Source organism: Ictalurus furcatus, chromosome 6 (assembly GCF_023375685.1).
Source record: "Ictalurus furcatus strain D&B chromosome 6, Billie_1.0, whole genome shotgun sequence".
Lineage (NCBI taxonomy): Eukaryota > Metazoa > Chordata > Actinopteri > Siluriformes > Ictaluridae > Ictalurus > Ictalurus furcatus.
The window spans coordinates 30293480-30313182 of record NC_071260.1 but is presented as its reverse complement, the minus strand read 5'-3'; the positions used below and the strand labels follow the sequence as shown (position 1 = coordinate 30313182).

The following is a 19703-nucleotide window of genomic DNA, read 5'->3' as shown; positions in this document are numbered from 1 at the left end:
TATCTCTCTAATAAGCAAGCTAGAAGTAAAAAAAAAACCAAAAAAAACGACATGACGAAGAAACCTTGAGAGGAACCGCACTCAAAATGGAGCCCGTCCTCACCTGAGTGACACCAGATTATAGTGCGATTATAAGTCTTTACTATTCTAGCTGCGTACTATAAAGTCATAAGGAAGATTGTTCAGTTTGAGTATGATAGTCTTTATGATTACAGCAGCGCTTCAGTATCCAGGTGAGATTATCTCCTGATGATGTGATCCGCACCCCTCCCCCTCCCCCTCCCCCCTTTCTGATTTGCAGTACAACATTAACGCCTATCCAACCACTGTTATCTTCAACAAGTCCAGCATCCATGAGTACGAAGGTCACCATTCAGCAGATGGCATTCTGGAGTTCATCGAGGTGAGACGACACTAGAGAGGTGTTTTAACTCTTTTTTAAAAAAATTTTTAATTTTTTTTTATTATTATTTTTTTTTAACCAGAGGGGAAATAGTGGAATTTCTACCTCTATTGGGGCAGTGTTCAGCATTGAATTTATTTGTATTATAGCACTCCACAGTAATGGTTAATGCCTCATATGACGGTAGACACTCAGGGCTTTAAAAATGTGCAGTTTGTCTCAAGTATTTATTTTCTTTACCAAGCCTACTAGGTTTAAATGTTATAATTTTATTGTGGCAGTTGTATACAATATTTGACTATATATACATATATATAGATAAAAAAAAAAACGTATTCTAGTTGTGCTTTCCGTTTTTATCTCTGTACCATTGTTACTGGTACAGGGGGCTCACACCCCTCCCATTTCTCTTCACCCTGCTCACCGGAGTCATGATACTCTACAGACAGAAACCCAACAGCGCCCTGACTTATCTTACAATAGACTTGCGGCGATAAAATAATTCAATAATTAGTACTGATTGAAAAAGTCGATTTCCATTCCACCAGCAGAATGAAATGCTAGTGTACTTGCCAGAAAAAGTTACACTTTCCCCGATACTATACTCAAACAGCCATGATATGTCTGGTGTCTGAAGTTTACTTCTTTTGAAGATAACAAGCAACGGAAGCTGAAAGATGCCCTTTTAGCGTCGTACAACCTGTATGTCCTATTCATCGTAAACTGTTCACCATCAAGTGTGTGTCTTAGTCAACTACCTGGCATTACATATCTCCCATGTTTTGAACATTTTAACATTTGAATGTTAAAAGTTTTAACGTTTTCAAGTCCATGACAGTGAAATTGATCCAACATCAAAGTTCATGGATGAACTTTGATGTCATGGGTATTCATTTTTGTAGAAAACAGTGTGTCATGCGGTGTATCATTCCTCAGAAATCACATGAGGACGTCTGTGTGAAATACTGAACAACTGTTTGAAGCAAGTGGCTGTGTGACATAAGCATGATTCAAATATCAACACATCATTTGAGTACATTCGGGGAAAGTGGAACGTTGTGTATCTCTCATTTTTGCATAGTTATTAGTTAGTTAGTTTTACATCCTGTTTGTATGCAATGTTTTGGAAAATGTGCAAAAAGCTTTGAACGAAAACTGTTCAGGTTGAACAGTTTCTGTTCAGGTTTATGATTAAATATTTGTACGACAGGAAATGGTAATGTTAAACGGGTTGCTCGTTGCGGGGTGTGTTTCAGGACCTGGTCAACCCTGCAGTGGTGACTCTGGACCCAGACTCTTTCCATCAGTTGGTGAAGAAGAGGAAGCAAACAGAAACATGGATGGTGGACTTCTATGCACCGTGGTGTGGTCCATGCCAGGCTTTGCTCCCTGAGTGGAGGAGGATGGCTCGGGTACTTGATTTAAATAAACATATAGTGGATTTTAAAAGTCTACACACCCCTGATAAAATTGCAGGTTTTTTTTTTTTTAATGTAACAAAAAAAAAAAAAAAGATAAATCATGACAGGTTGTTTTTCCAGCTTTAATGTGATCCAGCAACCGACAACATTCAAGTGAAAAACAAACCGAAACTTTTAGGTAAAATGAAAGAAAATATTTAAATGATTGCGTAAGTGTGCACACCCTTTTATAATGGGGCATGTAGCTGTTCTCAGAATTACCCAGTCACATTCAAACTCGTCTTCAAAAGAATTTATCGTTCAGTCGGATTTTCTTCACATCTTCTTGGTTTCATCTGACTGCAGAAGCCGTGGTCCTCAAAAAGCTTACAAAGCATGTGTCAAAAGGTTCAAAAGGATTTCCAAAACTTTCGATGTAAACTGAAACATTGTGAAGGCCATCATCGAGAAATGGAGAACTGTAGCGACATTACTGAAGGTGATGTCCATCCAATGTAGATGAAAGGACAAGACGAAAAATGATCCGAGAGGCTGGCAGGAGACTTCCAGCAACATTAAAGGAGCAGCAGGAGCTTAAATGACAAGTCTCTTGTATTATTCACATTTCTGGGCTATGGGGTAGAACGGCTAGATGGAAGCCCTTTCTCACAAGAAGAAAATAAACAAACATCCAAGCCTGCCTAAATCACCCAAAATCACATGATGCAATGTTTTATGGTCTGATGAGAGCAAGACATAATTCTAAAATATATATTTGGTGCAAAATCAAGACAGTTTATCACTCTAGAAGAAGATCGTACCCATGGTGAAGCATGGTGGTGGCAGCATCATGCTACGGCGCTCTAGTGAAGATAGAGGGACTCGTGGATACAAAATATGAAATCTGTTTTTGTCATTGCTGTTATTTTGTCATTGCTGATCCGTTTAGACAGCTGAAGGTGAAGGAAAAAATATTCACTTTCCAGCACGATAATGACTCAAAGCACAAATTCAAGTGAACAAAGGAACTGCTTCACAAAAAGATCAATCAACATATGTGGTTAAGGGTGTGAATAATTTTGCAAACAGGATATTCTAAGTTTTTCCTTTGACTTTAAAAAAAAAAAAAAAACTTTAATCTTTAAAAAAAAAAAAAAGATTTTTTATGTTCTTTTCTTCTATTTTCAATTTTGTTAGGACCAAATTAGATGATTCTTTAAAGATACAGTTCTATTTTACTTTTATATTTTATTCTTTATTATTATTCTTCTCTTAATACAGATGCCTGTTGGATCTAGATGAACATTTATGTAGTATTCTCTCTCTCTCTCTCTCTCTCTCTCTCTCTCTCTCTCTCTCTGTAGATGGTGAGTGGGATGATTAGCGTGGGATCAGTGGACTGTCAGAAGTACCACTCATTCTGCCAGGGCGAGAGCGTGCGTGCCTACCCCGAGATTCGTCTCTACCCACAAAACAGCAACCACCGAGACCAACACCAGTACGAGCGCTCATAAACGCATAATAACACCCTTCACACAGTGTTGTTTGCATGCGCAAGTATTCATAAATGTTATTATAATGTTTCTCGCTACCGGTACAGTCTAGATTATTCATAGTGTCCCGATTCACACAAATACCGCGATGGGCTTTTACTTCCGAGATCGGACAGATGAGACTGATTCAAATCATACCACCACACAAATACATCACGTCCGTTATGTTCTGACATCATCACGCTTCAGCATGTGTGATATCGTTTACACCGTGCCTACGTAGCAGCATTCAAGCTAACAGATATTCTACTTTTTTTTAAAGCTAAATAATGAAAAATATCAATCTCTATCGTTCTGTTAAACTTCCTGTAGAGGAGCTGCTTTGTGAATCACTTCAAAATGAATCTAATAGTATTATAGCACTTTATCATAACCCTTCACATAACACTGAACCTCAGAGACCAGTGTGAACATTCATAAAAGCCTTATAACACTCTTTCATGGACTTCTGAACCTCTGAGACCAGCCTGAACATTCATAAAAGCCTTATAACACTCTTTCATGGACTTCTGAACCTCTGAGACCAGCCTGAACATTCATAAAAGCCTTATAACACTCTTTCATGGACTTCTGAACCTCAGAGACCAGCCTGAACATTCATAAAAGCCTTATAACACTCTTTTATGGACTTCTGAACCTCTGAGACCAGCGTGAACATTCATAAAAGCCATATAACACACTTTCATGAACTTCTGAACCTCAGAGACCAGCCTGAACATTCATAAAAGACTTGTAACATTATTTCATGAACTTCTGAACCTCTGAGACCAGCCTGAACATTCATAAAAGCCTTATAACACTCTTACATGAACTTCTGAACCTCTGAGACCAGCCTGAACATTCATAAAAGCCTTATAACACTCTTACATGAACTTCTGAACCTCAGAGACCAGGCTGAACATTCATAAAAGCCTTATAACACTCTTTCTTGAACTTCTGAACCTCAGAGACCAGCGTGAACATTCATAAAAGCCTTATAACACTCATTCTTGAACTTCTGACCCTCAGAGACCAGCGTGAACATTCATAAAAGCCTTATAACACTCTTACATGAACTTCTGAACCTCTGAGACCAGCCTGAACATTCATAAAAGCCTTATAACACTCTTTCTTGAACTTCTGAACCTCAGAGACCAGCGTGAACATTCATAAAAGCCTTATAACACTCATTCTTGAACTTCTGACCCTCAGAGACCAGCGTGAACATTCATAAAAGCCTTATAACACTCTTACATGAACTTCTGAACCTCTGAGACCAGCCTGAACATTCATAAAAGTATTCATAAATGTTATTATAATGTTTCTCGCTACCGGTGCAGTCTAGATTATTCATAGTGTCCCGATTCACACAAATACCACGATAGGCTTTTACTTCCGAGATCGGACAGATGAGACTGATTCAAATCATACCACCACACAAATACATCACGTCCGTTATGTTCTGACATCATCACGCTTCAGCATGTGTGATATCGTTTACACCGTGCCTACGTAGCAGCATTCAAGCTAACAGATATTCTACTTTTTTTTTTAAAGCTAAATAATGAAAAATATCAATCTCTATCGTTCTGTTAAACTTCCTGTAGAGGAGCTGCTTTGTGAATCCCACAGAACAGCATGAACATTCATATTGTGACCAGCTTCAAAATTATAACACTTCAAAATGAATCTAATAGTATTATAGCACTTTATCATAACCCTTCACATAACACTGAACCTCAGAGACCAGTGTGAACATTCATAAAAGCCTTATAACACTCTTTCATGGACTTCTGAACCTCAGAGACCAGCCTGAACATTCATAAAAGCCTTATAACACTCTTTCATGGACTTCTGAACCTCAGAGACCAGCCTGAACATTCATAAAAGCCTTATAACACTCTTTCATGGACTTCTGAACCTCTGAGACCAGCCTGAACATTCATAAAAGCCTTATAACACTCTTTCATGGACTTCTGAACCTCTGAGACCAGCCTGAACATTCATAAAAGCCTTATAACACTCTTACATGAACTTCTGAACCTCAGAGACCAGCCTGAACATTCATAAAAGCCTTATAACACTCTTTCATGAACTTCTGAACCTCTGAGACCAGCGTGAACATTCATAAAAGCCTTATAACACTCTTTCATGAACTTCTGAACCTCTGAGACCAGCCTGAACATTCATAAAAGCCTTATAACATTCTTACATGCAGCACAGTATATATCTGAGACAAGTACAAGCATTTAAAAACAAATTTTAAAGCATGTGTTTTAATGGAACGCTGAATCTCAGACACCAGTATATGCATCCATAAATGTATTATAATATTATTTTACACATCACCCAACCCCCAAGGTTAGTGAGGTTGGCAAACACATTATAATGCTTCATCATCATGCTGTTTCACTCAACAACATCTCTGCAAACTTCTGCCTTAGCCGTAGAGATCTGTGTTTGCGTACTTGGTTTTATTCTGACCAAACCACACAGTCACAACCACATTTCTCTTTCCTTCTCATGTTCTGTTTTCTTAGCACTTGGTACCCCTTTCTACACTCTATACACAATACAGGTTACACCTTAATGGCTTTACGAAAGCTTTCATCTGCTTTTCGGATTATTTTTTAATCATTATTAACTGTTTTTTTTTTTTGTATTAAAGATGGTTTAATATCACAGATAAGGCTGACAGTTATGATACTCATTGCAAGTTCCTTTTTCTTTTTTCGGTCCCATAGTAGCTATAATGGCTGGCACAGAGACGCCCACTCCCTCAAGACCTGGGCACTCAAGTAAGTGTTTTAAAACTTCTGATTCTGATTGAAGTCTTCTGCTAAGTGCAAGACTGGTATTGTTGCAAAAAATCTTTCTGTGAAGGCAAATTGAGAGTTAAGCAAGAAGGCAACTTGTGCTGTGTGGGTTGGTGGGGGTGTGTGTGTGTGTGTGTGTGTGGGTGGGTGTGTGTGTTCTGAACGACGGTTATGTTAATAATCCTGAAGAGGATTAAAATTTCTGTTAAGCAAGTTGAACTTGTTTTGAAACAAATTTGGTTTTGTATGCTGGTATTCATTCCACTCATTAATGATGCTCTGTTGGGTTTTTCCCCCCTCCAGCTCTCTGCCCCGCGCCTCAGTCGACTTATCACCTGAGGATTTTAAAAGGAAGGTTCTGGAAGGGAAGGAACACTGGGTGCTGGACTTTTACGCCCCGTGGTGTGGCCCGTGCCAGCATTTCTCCCCGGAGTTCGAGATCCTCGCTCGGGTATTAAATTCATTAAATTCTCCACCGGAATGCTCTTTATTTCTTTATTTATTTATTTTAACCTTTGCTCGACTTCACCTTTTCATTTCCCCTTGTGGGACAGCTGACCTTTTGATGATGGACAAAAACCCGATAAGTGTAGCACTAAATCAGTAGTAAGAGGTAGGTCAAAGGTCAGAATTTCATTCCACACACTGATGTTTTTCTCTGTGATCAAGATGTGTAGGAGCAGAGAGAGACCTCAGGTTCGAGAAGTTCCCCACGCACTGTGCACCATCTTGTTCTTCTTATTAACAACAGATCTTTATCCAGCTGACCGTTAACTCACACCACACAGGCAGTTAGATTGTGCAAGAGTGTGACACTACTTGATCTAACGGGCAGCGAACCCAGAATGACCTCTGACATTTGTAAACTGTCAAGATATTCTGTTCATATCGCAGTTTATACCTGTTCAATTCTCTATTCTGATTGGGCAGAAGGTGTTGATTAATTTTCTATAGCAGCAGCTCTGACAATAGTACAAGCTGCAGCACAGGTTTTGTTCTACAGGGTGTCCAAAAACTCAGGAGCGAATAGGGGTTAAACTACATATATGTGTATTTATTTTTTCCATACAGGTAAAAAATGACATTAACATTGGATGAAAAGTTAGAGACAATGGTTCCTGACTTCAGACACCCTGTAGTATGTTATCATTTCTATAGTAACATTCTGTCCACACAAAGTAAGACTAATCTTTAACAGGTTATTTTGTCTTTAATTTATTTATTCATTTTCATATGGTTCATTTACATGTGATTCATTTACATGTGATTCATTTCTGTATGATTCATTTTCATGTGATTCATTTCTGTATGATTCATTTTCATGTGATTCATTTACTAATTTGCTTCTCTTTAAATCCAGATTTAGACTGTGATATTACAAAGGTCCTTCCAGATTATTACTTGCTACACTGTATGAGATAACCCCAGTAAAATTGCCTGAATTCTATAATATAATTTGTTCACCATGTTAGGTTTAAATCATCTAAAAACAGATTCAACAGGTTATTTAACAGAAATTCTATAATGTCTGTAAGATGTTATGTGTATTTAACATTTATGGAAGGAGTCTCCCGTGTCAGAGCTTTTAACATCAGTACGTTTTCCACCGCAGTATAACTGCTTCTTCAGGGCAGAGGGCTTTACACTTTTTCTCAGAAACAAGGGGCGGGGCTTCACTTCCTGTCTTCGTGTGTTTTACACCTTAAAGTCTTACGTTGCTTTATAATACACCTAATACATGTGTGTGACGTGTGTCATGTGATCAACAGATGCTGAAGGGCACAGTGAGAGCAGGAAAGGTGGACTGCCAGGCGCACTATGATACGTGTCAGCGTGCGGGCGTCAAGTCCTACCCCACCGTCCGCTTTTACCCCTACCTGGGTACTACGCGGGTGAGTGTCAGCTTAACTGCATTCTTATGACTTGCTCTTGCTCATACACTCGTATACACACACACACACACACAAACCTGCACGGTCTCTCTTCTTACTCGTACACACCTCTCCTACACAGCGAGACCAAGGAGGAGAGTACATCAACAGCCAGAACTCCAACGTGATTGCTGACATCATCCAGCAGAGACTCCAGCAGCTCAGCAAACAGAAGAAACCCAAATTCAAGGTACAAACCTGACTGCCATCATCAGTACCCATGTTTACATCCAACTAGCAGTTAATTTACTGAAATCATAGTACAGGTCAATCTGAACAGAATTTCCAAGGGAAATCGTGGGATAACAACAAAAATCTCAATACACACCGGCTGAAATCGTAGCTACAAAAATCCTCGTCTTCCTGTATGGAAACGAGGCGACACTTTTAAAACCAATTGCACTGGTTTCAGACCAGATGTAACTCTCGCCAGATGTGATTAAGGTACACGTGAACAGTCAGGGTGGTGTAGTTAAATCCTCATCTCACATAAGATGATCAAATAGAACAATTTAGCACTGCAGAATGTAAGTCCTTTTGTAAGGTACATTTGAATTAATGAAGGCAGATGTGTAATATGTAAAGTATATACATCAAATAAGCTTTAATTGTATTAATCTATCAGCTGTTTGAAAACACTCGAACTCGAGCACACTGAACTCTCAAAAAGGATATATATATATATATAATATAAAATATCTAAAATGTTTGTACAGATTTGCAGTTCACTGTCCGGAACCTCTGCGTGGCACAGCTTTCTCCCCAAAAAATGTCCTGGATATCCACAAATATTTATACGTACAGCCCAAATTATATAGAATTATATTTCCATGTGTGATTAGCACCCCCTAGTGTCCAACAGCGATCACATTCATAAATTTATTCATCTTCTGTAAATGTGTTATCGGGGTCAGGGTCAGAATGGATCCAGGGCATTTACCAGGAACACTGGATGGGAAGCGGGAATACACACACACACACACATGCGCACACACACACACACACACACGCGCACACACCTAAGGGTAGAGAATCCACCTACCAGCATGTTTTTCTGGAAGTGGGAAGAAACCGTAGAACCCAGAGGAAACCCACATAGACCCAGGGAGAACATGTGAAACTCCACACAGGTAGTATCGTGAGCTGAGGATCGAACCAGGAACCACTGGAGGCAGCAATGCTCTCCGCTGCACCACCACAAATGTCCGTTTGTTATAGAATAGCAGCCTCAAAAAGAAAATGGTCAGAAATCTGAACATGGTTTTGCATACAGTCCTAGAATCAATTCCTACCGTATATTTTATCTACTGCACATAAACGCAAGATGAAGAGATCTGTGTGTGTGTGTGTGTGTGACATCATTACATACATGGATTCCTTTTTAATCTTGCTCGAGTGAAAACTGATACAGATATGTACTTTTTAAGTGCACTATATAGAGTAGGGCATTGTTTTCAATTCATAATGGTAAGACTGAAATATCTTAATGTAGCATCATAATCTCCACCTGAATGCTGAATGTTTCTACCAGTTTTAAACGTTATTATACTTGTGTGGTACTGAGGTCCATTTAAAAAAACAAAAAAAAACAACCAAAAAAGTTTTTATCTGAGATCTGCCTGCAGTGATTAGTGTAACTGATATGATGTTATTAACATGTGACCTGTTGAAACATTAAACAATATCATTTATTTAATCAAAGATTATAAGATTCATCTTGTTTGTCTTTCTTTCAGGATGAGCTGTAAAAATGTCGTAATAAAATAAAAATCCACTGAATCTTGTCCTGTGGCAGAACGGACTGCACTTTTCACACTCCCAGGATGTTAAAAGACTTGTATCGAGCACCAGAGAAAGCGTGTGAAAGTATTTTTACCTCAGCGTGTGACGAGACTCTACAGTTCTTCTCTAAGCACCACGAATATAATGGTTACTGGAACAAGACAATGTTTCTGACCCTGATTAACGACTGTACTGAGGAACCGTATCGTCTGCAGTGTGTCTCACATACATGATGTTTCTCTCAGTGTCATGGCGGTAATGATGAATCCTGACCGTTTTCTTCTGTGTTGGTTATTATTTTATTGCAGTCTTGTATTGCGGAGTGTGAGAGCATGATCATATCAAATGTTTTTATTTAATGCGGCTTTCAGGGACGATGTCTGTATAATGAAAGGGTTTGTTTCACCTCTGTTTCTACTGAAGCACTGTAATCCTTCATGCAGTATGGTTTTCAATGGTTATTACTTTGAATTGAAGATTATGAACAGTATCTAAACTTTTCTCTTCTTGATCAAATTATTACTGGACTGTACAGCAATAATTATGTCCTGTTGTGATGGGATTGGATGTTCTGTAGTCAGGAAAATGAATAACGTATTCTCATTTATTCGCTTGTCCTTTCCACGGTCATGTAATGCTGTTTTGTACAGATACCTGGTGTAGAATAAAGTTGTTGTTTTTTTTTTTCTACAGATTTATTTATTTGTTTGTCTATTTTATTTATTGAGAGCCATTGACCATCACAGTTCAGTGATCTCTCTGCACCACATTCAGCCTGAAATATTTTATGACCATCCAAATGATTATTCATGGGTGGTTATCATAAACATAAAGGTCCGCTGATTATATACCGTGTGTATATATATATAATCAAATAATGTTTAGATAATCCATGTTCGATCAAATCCATCATCGTGTCGTCTGAACACGTGCTTCAATGGTAGGGATAAGAGTCATGGAAAATTTGATCTTTTGTACGAAGGCGTTAACATAAACATTGAAGAGTCAAGATACTGCACATTTGCTTTTTTTGCTTTAGAATTTTCTAAACTATTTAGTTCCAGTTTTAAATAAATAAAACACAAAACCGCTGTATAATCCCCACAATGGATGGATAGATGGTGTGGTTAAGGCTCTGGGTTACTGATGAGAAGGTCAGGGGTTCAAGCCCTGGCACTGCCGCGCTGCCACTATTGGGCCCTTGAGCAAGGCCCTTAACCCTGTCTGCTCCAGGGGGCGCTGTATCATGTCTGACCCTGCGCTCTGACCCCAACTTCCTAACATGCTGGGGTATGCGAAGAAAAGAATTTCACTCTGCTGTAATGTATACGTGATTTATAAAGTATTATGTATGTGTGTGTACAATCGATGGAGTTTTCCTCGGTTACTATAAGCTTGGAGGGACTCCACTTGATGCGACGCTCATGGAATTACAGATATGTTTTTCATCTGCCTATTTTCCCGGACTTCCTACGCTCATGTAATTGCTCTGGTCCTCCACAATTACGGATTCATCGTTGAAGACTGTTTAAACTGTTTAAATCTCCGCCAACTGGATTTCGTGTCACTGGATCTGACCTCACTACCTCAGTCTCCTCTGAATATGGCCCTAGTTAACGCTAGGTCCGTGTGCAACAAAACTTTTATTTTAAATGACTTTTCTGCCAGACATGACTTGGATATTCTATTCCTGACGGAGACCTGGGTTAGTCCTGGTGAGTCAGTCCGCCGAACTGTTGTTTTATTAGTACTCCAAGATGTTCTGGCATGGGCGGTGGGGTTGCTATGGTCTTTAAACAATCACTTAATGTACGGAGAGTTTCTGTTGGGATTTACTCGTCGTTTGAGGTACAGTGTGTTGCGTTAGAGTCGACCTCTTCCGCTCTTTTCTGTGCTTTGATCTATAGGCCACCTAACCCGGACAATACTTTTTAAGTGATTTTTGAACTTCTATTGTTCCGTTGTATGATCGTATGTTATTATTGGGTGATTTTAATGTGCATGTCTGCTGCCCTGGTCGACCCTTGGTTACTGAATTTTGTAATGTCTTGGATTCCTTTAGTTTTATTCAACATATAAATCAGGCAACACATGTCCTTGGTCATACTCTAGACCTTATATTGTCATATGGAATCTCAGTTGATAATGTTAATATTGAAAATGCTTCCTTCTCTGATCACAAACCCATTGTTTTTAATGTCTGTGTGCCTGCTGTGGGCTCTGCCATTGTGACTAGGCCTCTAGACTATTACTCCTGTGTTATTAATTCACTCACGGCCTCTCAGTTTAGTGAAAGTTATCTAGCTGATGCTGTTGAAACATCTATCTTGAGTGCTGCAGAGTCTTCTCCTGGGCCTGATGATCTGATTACCTTATTTGACACATTTTGCATTAATATTTTAGATTCTATCGCTCCTTTCAAGCCGAAACAACCAAAGCGTAAATCTTATTACTGGCTGGATGATAATACTCGTTCTCTCAGACAGGCTTGTCGTAAAGCCGAGCGGAGATGGAAGCATGATCGTCCATTTTAGGATCCGGTTTAAGATTCTGTTGTTTGTCTTTGAAACTTTTAATAATAAATCTAAACATAACTCGCATAACTCGTCCTCACAACAGTTAAAATGATCAAAAGTATCTGTGCAGCTCACAAAAAGCACCTTTGTACATCCTTTACCACTGACTGCCCGTAATCTGAGACATATAAAGAGACAACGTGCTCGTGTAACCTGTAAAATGGTGACGTTAACCAAGAGAACGTTGAACCTTGGTCCTATCTATTATGTTGTCTAGTCTCTAAGTTGAGCGAAACTGAACCCTAGAGTTTTCTGCTCAGGTAACACCTCTTTTGCTTAATTACCAGTTGTAACTTAGCAACCTGCTGTAATATGTTTCCGCAGCTTGCCCTTTGTGCTCAAGTGGTATTTCCAGCCAATTTCTAACACATTAATAAATGTCAGGTTTTTTTTATATATATATATATATATATATATATATATATATATATATATATATATAAGAAAGTACATTGTGTTAAAGCCAGATAAAATTGTGCAAGGTGTCAAATTGTTGAACAATTTTGGCCATGTTACTTTAAGTAACTTTAATGTTACTATACTGTAAGTTTGCAGTATATACAGTGTTTACACCAACAGAGAACAGTGAATTACTAAGCATCATCTCTTTAACTAGGAACAATAATAATAAAAGATAAAATTGTCTGGTTGTTAAGTGCACAAGAGCACACAATCCTGTACTATACCTTTATTTACAGACTTGATTAATAAGAACCGAATCACACATACAGGAATGCAAAATCACATCATGTCTTTGCAGTGTAAGAGTTCATCATAATCCTGTGCATGAGCTTCATTCCACATCAGGATGGTTATTGTTAGAATTCTGGACTATTCAGACTTTGGTCACTAGATGGAGACATTCTGCATTTGTGTTTTTCCTTTTTTTCACTTGCCTGATAACCCTAATTATTGTTTCCACCTGGCCCCGATTTACTAGACCAGGGGTTCCCAAACTTTTCCAGGGCAAGGCCCCCCAAATGGCATTAACATTTGACCGAGCCCCCCCTTTTGCAAGATGTCTTTAAAACACATTAAAAATACAGACTTCTGAATATATCCCCCCTTTTTTTTATTTTTTTTTTATTAATAATTACCTCTTTCATCTTTACATTACATTACATTAGGAATTGATTGTGTGTGTGTGTGTGTGTGTGTGTGTGTGTGTGTGTGTGTGTGTGTGGTTGTCTGAGAGTGAGAATCATGTATTTATTTATTTTTCACACCAAATTGTTGAGGCCCCCCGGATGCCCAATGTCGGCCCCCACTTTGAAAACCACTGATCTGGGGTACTTTGGAGTTATTTTCAGTGATTGGGGAACACTAGTTTCCATGTTATTTAAACTAGATAGTGTTCAGACGCTTTTAAGAAACCACATCTGATCTGTCCAAAAGGCATTCAATCTCTAACCTGCCTTCCCCATCTAGGATCTTTGGAGAATGATCTCTTTTTATTAGAAACATCAAGCATGATGTGTGTTCAGTCTGGTTTTCCAAAAGCATTGGGGTGGAAATTTTCTACATTATGCATTTCTCTTATCTTGTCTCAATATTCTGTTCTGTTTAAGCTTTAAAGTTATAGTATGTATTAATGTTCTAACTACTGAAGTGGAAAATACAAACTGTATGAACGTAAGAAGTTAGAAAGACTGTTGTTTTTATAAAGGGTGAAGTTCTTAGAAAAGACCATCTTAAGCTCCTAGAAAGCAGAAAAAAAAACTACTCCGTATATGGAGTACTTCTCATAGACTTATGGTCACTACATGAATAGTACATACATGCTATCAGTAGAGAACTGATACGTGTTGATTATTGGTTGTTGGGCAGGAACAAAAGGGCTCATGCAGACAGACTTACTGTATGCTCAGAGAGCTGAGCCCATCTTGCAAGATGCTTAATAATCATTCCCAGGTGCAGGTCATGTAATAAGCTATAGCCATAGTAAACTGAACATTGTATTCAGAGGCATTGCTAGTGCATGTTGCAGCCACATCAAGTGACATTTTGTGCACCTGGGACATATTAGCCATTTTATTAGGAACACCTCCCTTGTATCTACATTCACTGACATTCACTTAACACGTGTACTCTGACATGTTGCTGGGATAGAGGTGTGTTTGATTTGATACTGTTTTTACCTTTCACATCCTCTGCCAAAAGAATTCTGACCGATCATACTCACCAACACTAATATGTTGGGATGGAACCAAATATACATACAAACTGGAGGTGAACTGTTGCTAGGTGTTCACAGGTGAACAGGTGAATTCTAGGTGAACAGGTGAGCTGTTGTTGGTTTTTTGTGGGTTTTATTTTAAAGAAAGCTTACCAGAAAGGTTCTCACAGGCCACCTGGTTGAGACTAGAGGTGTGCATCAGGCTGGGATCCTACATAAAAGTCACAAAAGCAGGAACAATTTTCTTTCTTGCAGGTGGTCAGATACGATGTTCATAGTTCATTAAAGTGAACGAACGTAAATTATGACTTTACCGTGTTCATTAACACAATCTTAGTAACTCCCTGATCAGGAGCACAGTTGTTTGGGCGAATGTTTAAACTAATAGGCCTATTAGGGCTATTAGTAATAATTCTAATTATTAAATAAATAATTATTTGTAATTATTGTGTAAATACTGAACAAGTGTGTAAATACTGCAGAGAAGCCATTATGATGACGAGAGTAACTCCGTACATCATCTGCTTCTCTCAAACCGCCATCTTTTATTGATCCCGCAAAATGACCTGCGACCTGTTCGTGTAGACACAGCGGTAAATTAATAATAATGCTAACGCTACAAGGTGGGTTTTAATTCAAACTTCTTTATTAAATAATTCCTCACCAATCATAATTCAAGAGTAGCAAATGTTCAGTCTGTAAACATACAGTACGCTGTATGTTTAACCCATCCAAAAGGAACAACTGATAAACAAACAAACAAACAAACAAACAAAATAATAAAATGTAAAAACAGAAAATGTGCTTAGTTATAATTAAATCATTTAATATAAAAAGTAGACATTATAATAACTTTATATATATATAAATATATATACATATAAAGTTATTAAGTTATTATTATATGTTTCTATTATTATCATTAAGTAGTTATTATTATTATTAAGTCATTATATATGTGTGTGTGTGTGTGTGTGTATATATATATATATATATATATATATATATATATATATATATAATTGCCTTGTGGTATAGAAGATGGATGGATGGATGGATGGATAATTGCCTTGTGATAAATTTAGTAACATAACAAATGTGAGTCTGCTATTCCATCATATTCAGATTTTCAGCATCTGAAGTGTCTCCTGTATAAACAGGAGCAGATCTTCCATGTTAGACTAAAGCAGTGTACACCAATAAACCCACATCCTATAAGTCTACACTTTTCATTGTTTCTTCTGTACTTGGTGCATTTTAAAAGCTCTAATGAGTGCTTGTAAGAGAGAATACAGCTATTACTAAACCCTAGAGTCTCCATGTAGTGTGTTGATTTGTTTCAGGAAGAGCTGAGAACTGCTCTGAAGGCCCTACAGGAGAAACTGAAGATCTTTAAAGATGGTAAACTGAACTGGAGTCAGACTGCAGAGCATATAAAGGTTAGAATCAATAAGATGGTTTTGATATTAGAATGATATTTTGCATCACTGCATAATCAGTTAGATTTCATTTGATTTCCTCTTCACTGCAGATTCAGGCCCAACACACAGAGCGGAAGATTAAGGAGGAGTTTGAGAAGCTTCACCAGGTTCTACGAGATGAAGAGGCAGCCAGGATAGCTGCACTGAGAGAGGAAGAGGAGCAGAAGAGTCCGATGACGAAGGAGAAGATTGAGAAGCTGAACAGAGACATATCATCTCTTTCAGACACAATCAGAGGCGTGGAAGAGGAGATGAGAGCTGAAGACGTCTCGTTCTTACAAGTGAGGATCATTTAGTCAGTATTTATACTGTGAGGAAGTAAAACTTCTTTCCGTCATCAGAAACGTCACATTTCAGTGGTGTAAAAATGTCGATCAGATCCACTGATATTTGCTTTGTTGTTTTACAGAACTACAAGGCCACCGTGAAAAGGTGAGTGATGTGCTTCCTGTCTCTCTCGTTCTCTGTGTTTCTGACTCCAAACCCACAGCAGCACTGACTCCTGAATGTTCTTGCAGAGCTCAGTGCACACTGCAGAATCCAGATGAGCTTTCAGGACCACTGATCCATGTTGCAAAACATCTGGACAACCTGAAGTTCAGAGTCTGGGAGAAGATGTAGGACGCTGTCCAATACTGTAAGAATCTTTCTTTCTTTCTTTCTGTTTCTGTGCCTTTGTTAATAACACTAAAGTGGTTTTTATAGTGATGTTTCATTTGTGTAATGTTTTGGAATTGTTGTTGTTGTTATTATTATTATTATTATTATTACACACATGCATGGTCACCTTTTGAACAGATGTAATTTAAGGGAACTTTTTATTTTGAAAGGCGTCTGATGCCGTCAGACTGTTCAGTGGTTGAAGCGCGAGCGTAAAAATGGATTGTTGCAGCGGCTTACAAAAGTTTTAGATTTACAATTCTTATAAAGATTGTTTACATTTGTAATTTACACCCGGTTATATATGTTTATTCATTAATATTGTAATTACTGTTATCATTTCTTTGGTTTAAGCTAATGTTAGCTAGTTCATGCTAACATCATGTTTAAGTTAGCTCCATTTTGTGTGTGTGTGTGTGTGTGTGTGTGTGTGTGTGTGTGTGTGTGTGTGTGTGTGTGTGTTTTCAGCACCTGTAACTCTGGGCCCCAACACTGCTCACCCTGACCTCATTGTATCTGATGATCTGACCAGTGTGAGATTCAGTTATGAGGAGCAGAAGCTTCCTGATAATCCAGAGAGATTTGATGATTATTGGTGTATCCTGGGCTCTGAGGTCTTTAACTCGGGGACACACTGCTGGGATGTTGAAGTAGCAGACTGTACACGGTGGTTATTGGGTGTGATGACAGAATCTGCTCAGAGGAAGGGAGATATAACCTCCAGAAGTGGAATCTGGTTTGTGTGGTATTCTGATGGTGAATATGGAACATATTCTACACCACAGTCAGACACTCTCCTCTCAGTAACACAGAACCTCCAGAGGATCAGAGTGCAGCTGGACTGGAACTGACGAAAGCCGTCGTTCTCTGACCCTCTCACTAACACACACATACACACGTTCAAACACACATTTACTGACAAATTACTGCCATTTATAGGTGTTAGTTGTGACAAATCTCCTGTAAAGATCCTCCCACTTCATTGCTCTGTAAGAGTGAATCAGATCAGTTAGAGCTGATATTTTTTTATTCCGAATCATAAATGAAATATTGCTGATGAAAAGATTCATGTTCTTTGTGAAAGTCTGTTTTTACTGAAGCACTGTACACTTCATTGTGGAATTTATTTTTTTTTGAAGTGTTATATTACTTCGACTCATCTTATCAATTACGTCAAAATAATATGAAGACTCAAAATAATATCTCGAATATTAGTATATCTTGAAATTCCAAGATATTCACTGAAATATTTTAAGTGAAAATAACAAGCTACTGTGTTGAAATAATGAATTATTAAATAAAATAATGTGATAAAGTTCGAATAACTACATAGTACATTTCCCCAAAACGTTCAGTTCGGGGCTTCCAGAAATAAATAAACCACAGAATGAATTTAAAATCATAAAAATATGTTTAAACATAGATCTCTGTGTCTATTCATTTTATACATGAATTTAAATAATTGTAAATAAACGGAGGCTTTGAAGACTGGTGTCTTTACTGTATTTGTATGGTTAGCGCTATGCTGTAAATCCTTTGTGAAATGTTTAGCTGGATGTGTGTGTTATGTGTGAAACTGTGCAGTGGAGGAGAATTCAAATTGAGCTCTAAGTTTCCCTCCACCAGCAGTTTGTGGTTTTGTAAAGATCCGATGGATCTGTATGTTAATCCTGCATTATTGTGCTGATTCACAATTTAAAATACAATTCAGGATGAAATAAAATCACTTTGTTCACAGTGAGAATGTGGGGCGGATGTGGAAGAGAGAGTGATGGGGAGAGAGTCAGACAATAAAGGTGCCAAAAACAACAATTTTATAATAATACCGTTCTCTAGAGTCATTTAACCACACGTTCGGTTCAAGTATCATGTTATTCATCCATATTTCCACAGAGATCATCCAAGAATTAAATCATCTACAACCCTCAGAAACACAAACTCCAATTCCCATGATTCTCAGTGAAGTAAAAACACATCACAGGACTGATCTTCACAATCACCAGACTTCCGATTAGACTAAACTGTTTGTGAATTTCAGAAACATGGGATGGCAGGGGAATGCTCATTAATATTAATAAGGAAAGTGTTACCTGATTGGCTGGTGAAACGTTCCGGCTCTGACGTTTCATGCTTCTGCACGTGACCGTTCTATGACCGCTATCAGATGACATCCTGAGTAGATCCACAACTCCTCTTAAATGTGTGTATTTATCAGCATTTATCTGAAGGCTACATTCTGAACGACTACTACGCTCAGCACGGTACCTTACATATAAATAAGTCCTCCTCTCATTTAAACTTCTCCAGTGTCGAGTGTCTTCATCTTTAATTTACTGCACAGGTACAAAATACATTTTAAAATCCTAACTTCATTTATTTAATATTCACACATCGGATTTTTTTATAGGGAATAAAATCCTGTCAGAAGTGGGATTCGAACCCACGCCTCCATTTAGAGACCAGAATCCTCCTTTAACCAGGGAGAAGGTCTGAACCTTGAGTCTGGCGCCTTAGACCGCTCGGCCATCCTGACCTGAAACAGAGTAAATACATCACAGTGCACAATACTCTGACCTTTGGAGAAAAGGCTTCTGTCCCAGTTTACACAGCCAGGTCTTTATTTTAGTGCGTTGTTTAGAGAAAAGAGTTATCACTGCATGTTTGTTTTCACACAGATGTCATTAAAGCTACACTAACCCTTGTGCGTCAATTAAAAAAACTTACACATGCGTCCAGAGAGGACAAAAATGTCCACGTCCAAAACTGTCATGAAAATATTATATAATACAGATCTAATCATAATTACCCAACATTCATTCATTTTCAGAATTTTAACCCTTTAAACACCGGTTTCTTCAAAGCTCAGTGACCTTCTTTGACTCATATACATGGGGTGGGATTTGTGATTTCCAGTTCAATATCATTTCTTTCTTTCAAACTGCTCAC

The 19703-nt window shown here is 38.2% G+C and overlaps 1 protein-coding gene, 1 non-coding gene and 1 pseudogene across 3 annotated transcripts in view; 2 read left to right on the top strand and 1 right to left on the bottom strand.

Moving 5' to 3' along the window:
- The window catches only part of dnajc10 (DnaJ (Hsp40) homolog, subfamily C, member 10), a 30177-nt gene extending 18737 nt beyond the window's left edge, over positions 1-11440 (top strand). For both annotated transcript variants that reach the window (XM_053627579.1, XM_053627578.1), the window contains exons 16-23: positions 302-403; positions 1660-1815; positions 3168-3301; positions 6080-6133; positions 6455-6602; positions 7921-8043; positions 8165-8272; positions 9819-11440. In XM_053627579.1, coding sequence (XP_053483554.1) covers positions 302-403; positions 1660-1815; positions 3168-3301; positions 6080-6133; positions 6455-6602; positions 7921-8043; positions 8165-8272; positions 9819-9830 — 837 coding nt within the window. In that variant the 3' untranslated portion in view covers positions 9831-11440. The remainder of the gene's footprint in view (positions 1-301; positions 404-1659; positions 1816-3167; positions 3302-6079; positions 6134-6454; positions 6603-7920; positions 8044-8164; positions 8273-9818) is intronic.
- A 3671-nt stretch (positions 11441-15111) lies between these two features.
- LOC128608402 (nuclear factor 7, brain-like) lies at positions 15112-17770 on the top strand (annotated as a pseudogene).
- A 1406-nt stretch (positions 17771-19176) lies between these two features.
- Positions 19177-19290, bottom strand: trnal-caa (transfer RNA leucine (anticodon CAA)). Its single transcript has 2 exons — positions 19253-19290; positions 19177-19222 (listed from the first exon to the last, which is right to left on the bottom strand). It is a non-coding gene; the product is annotated as a tRNA-Leu (tRNA).
- Positions 19291-19703: the final 413 nt, after the last annotated feature.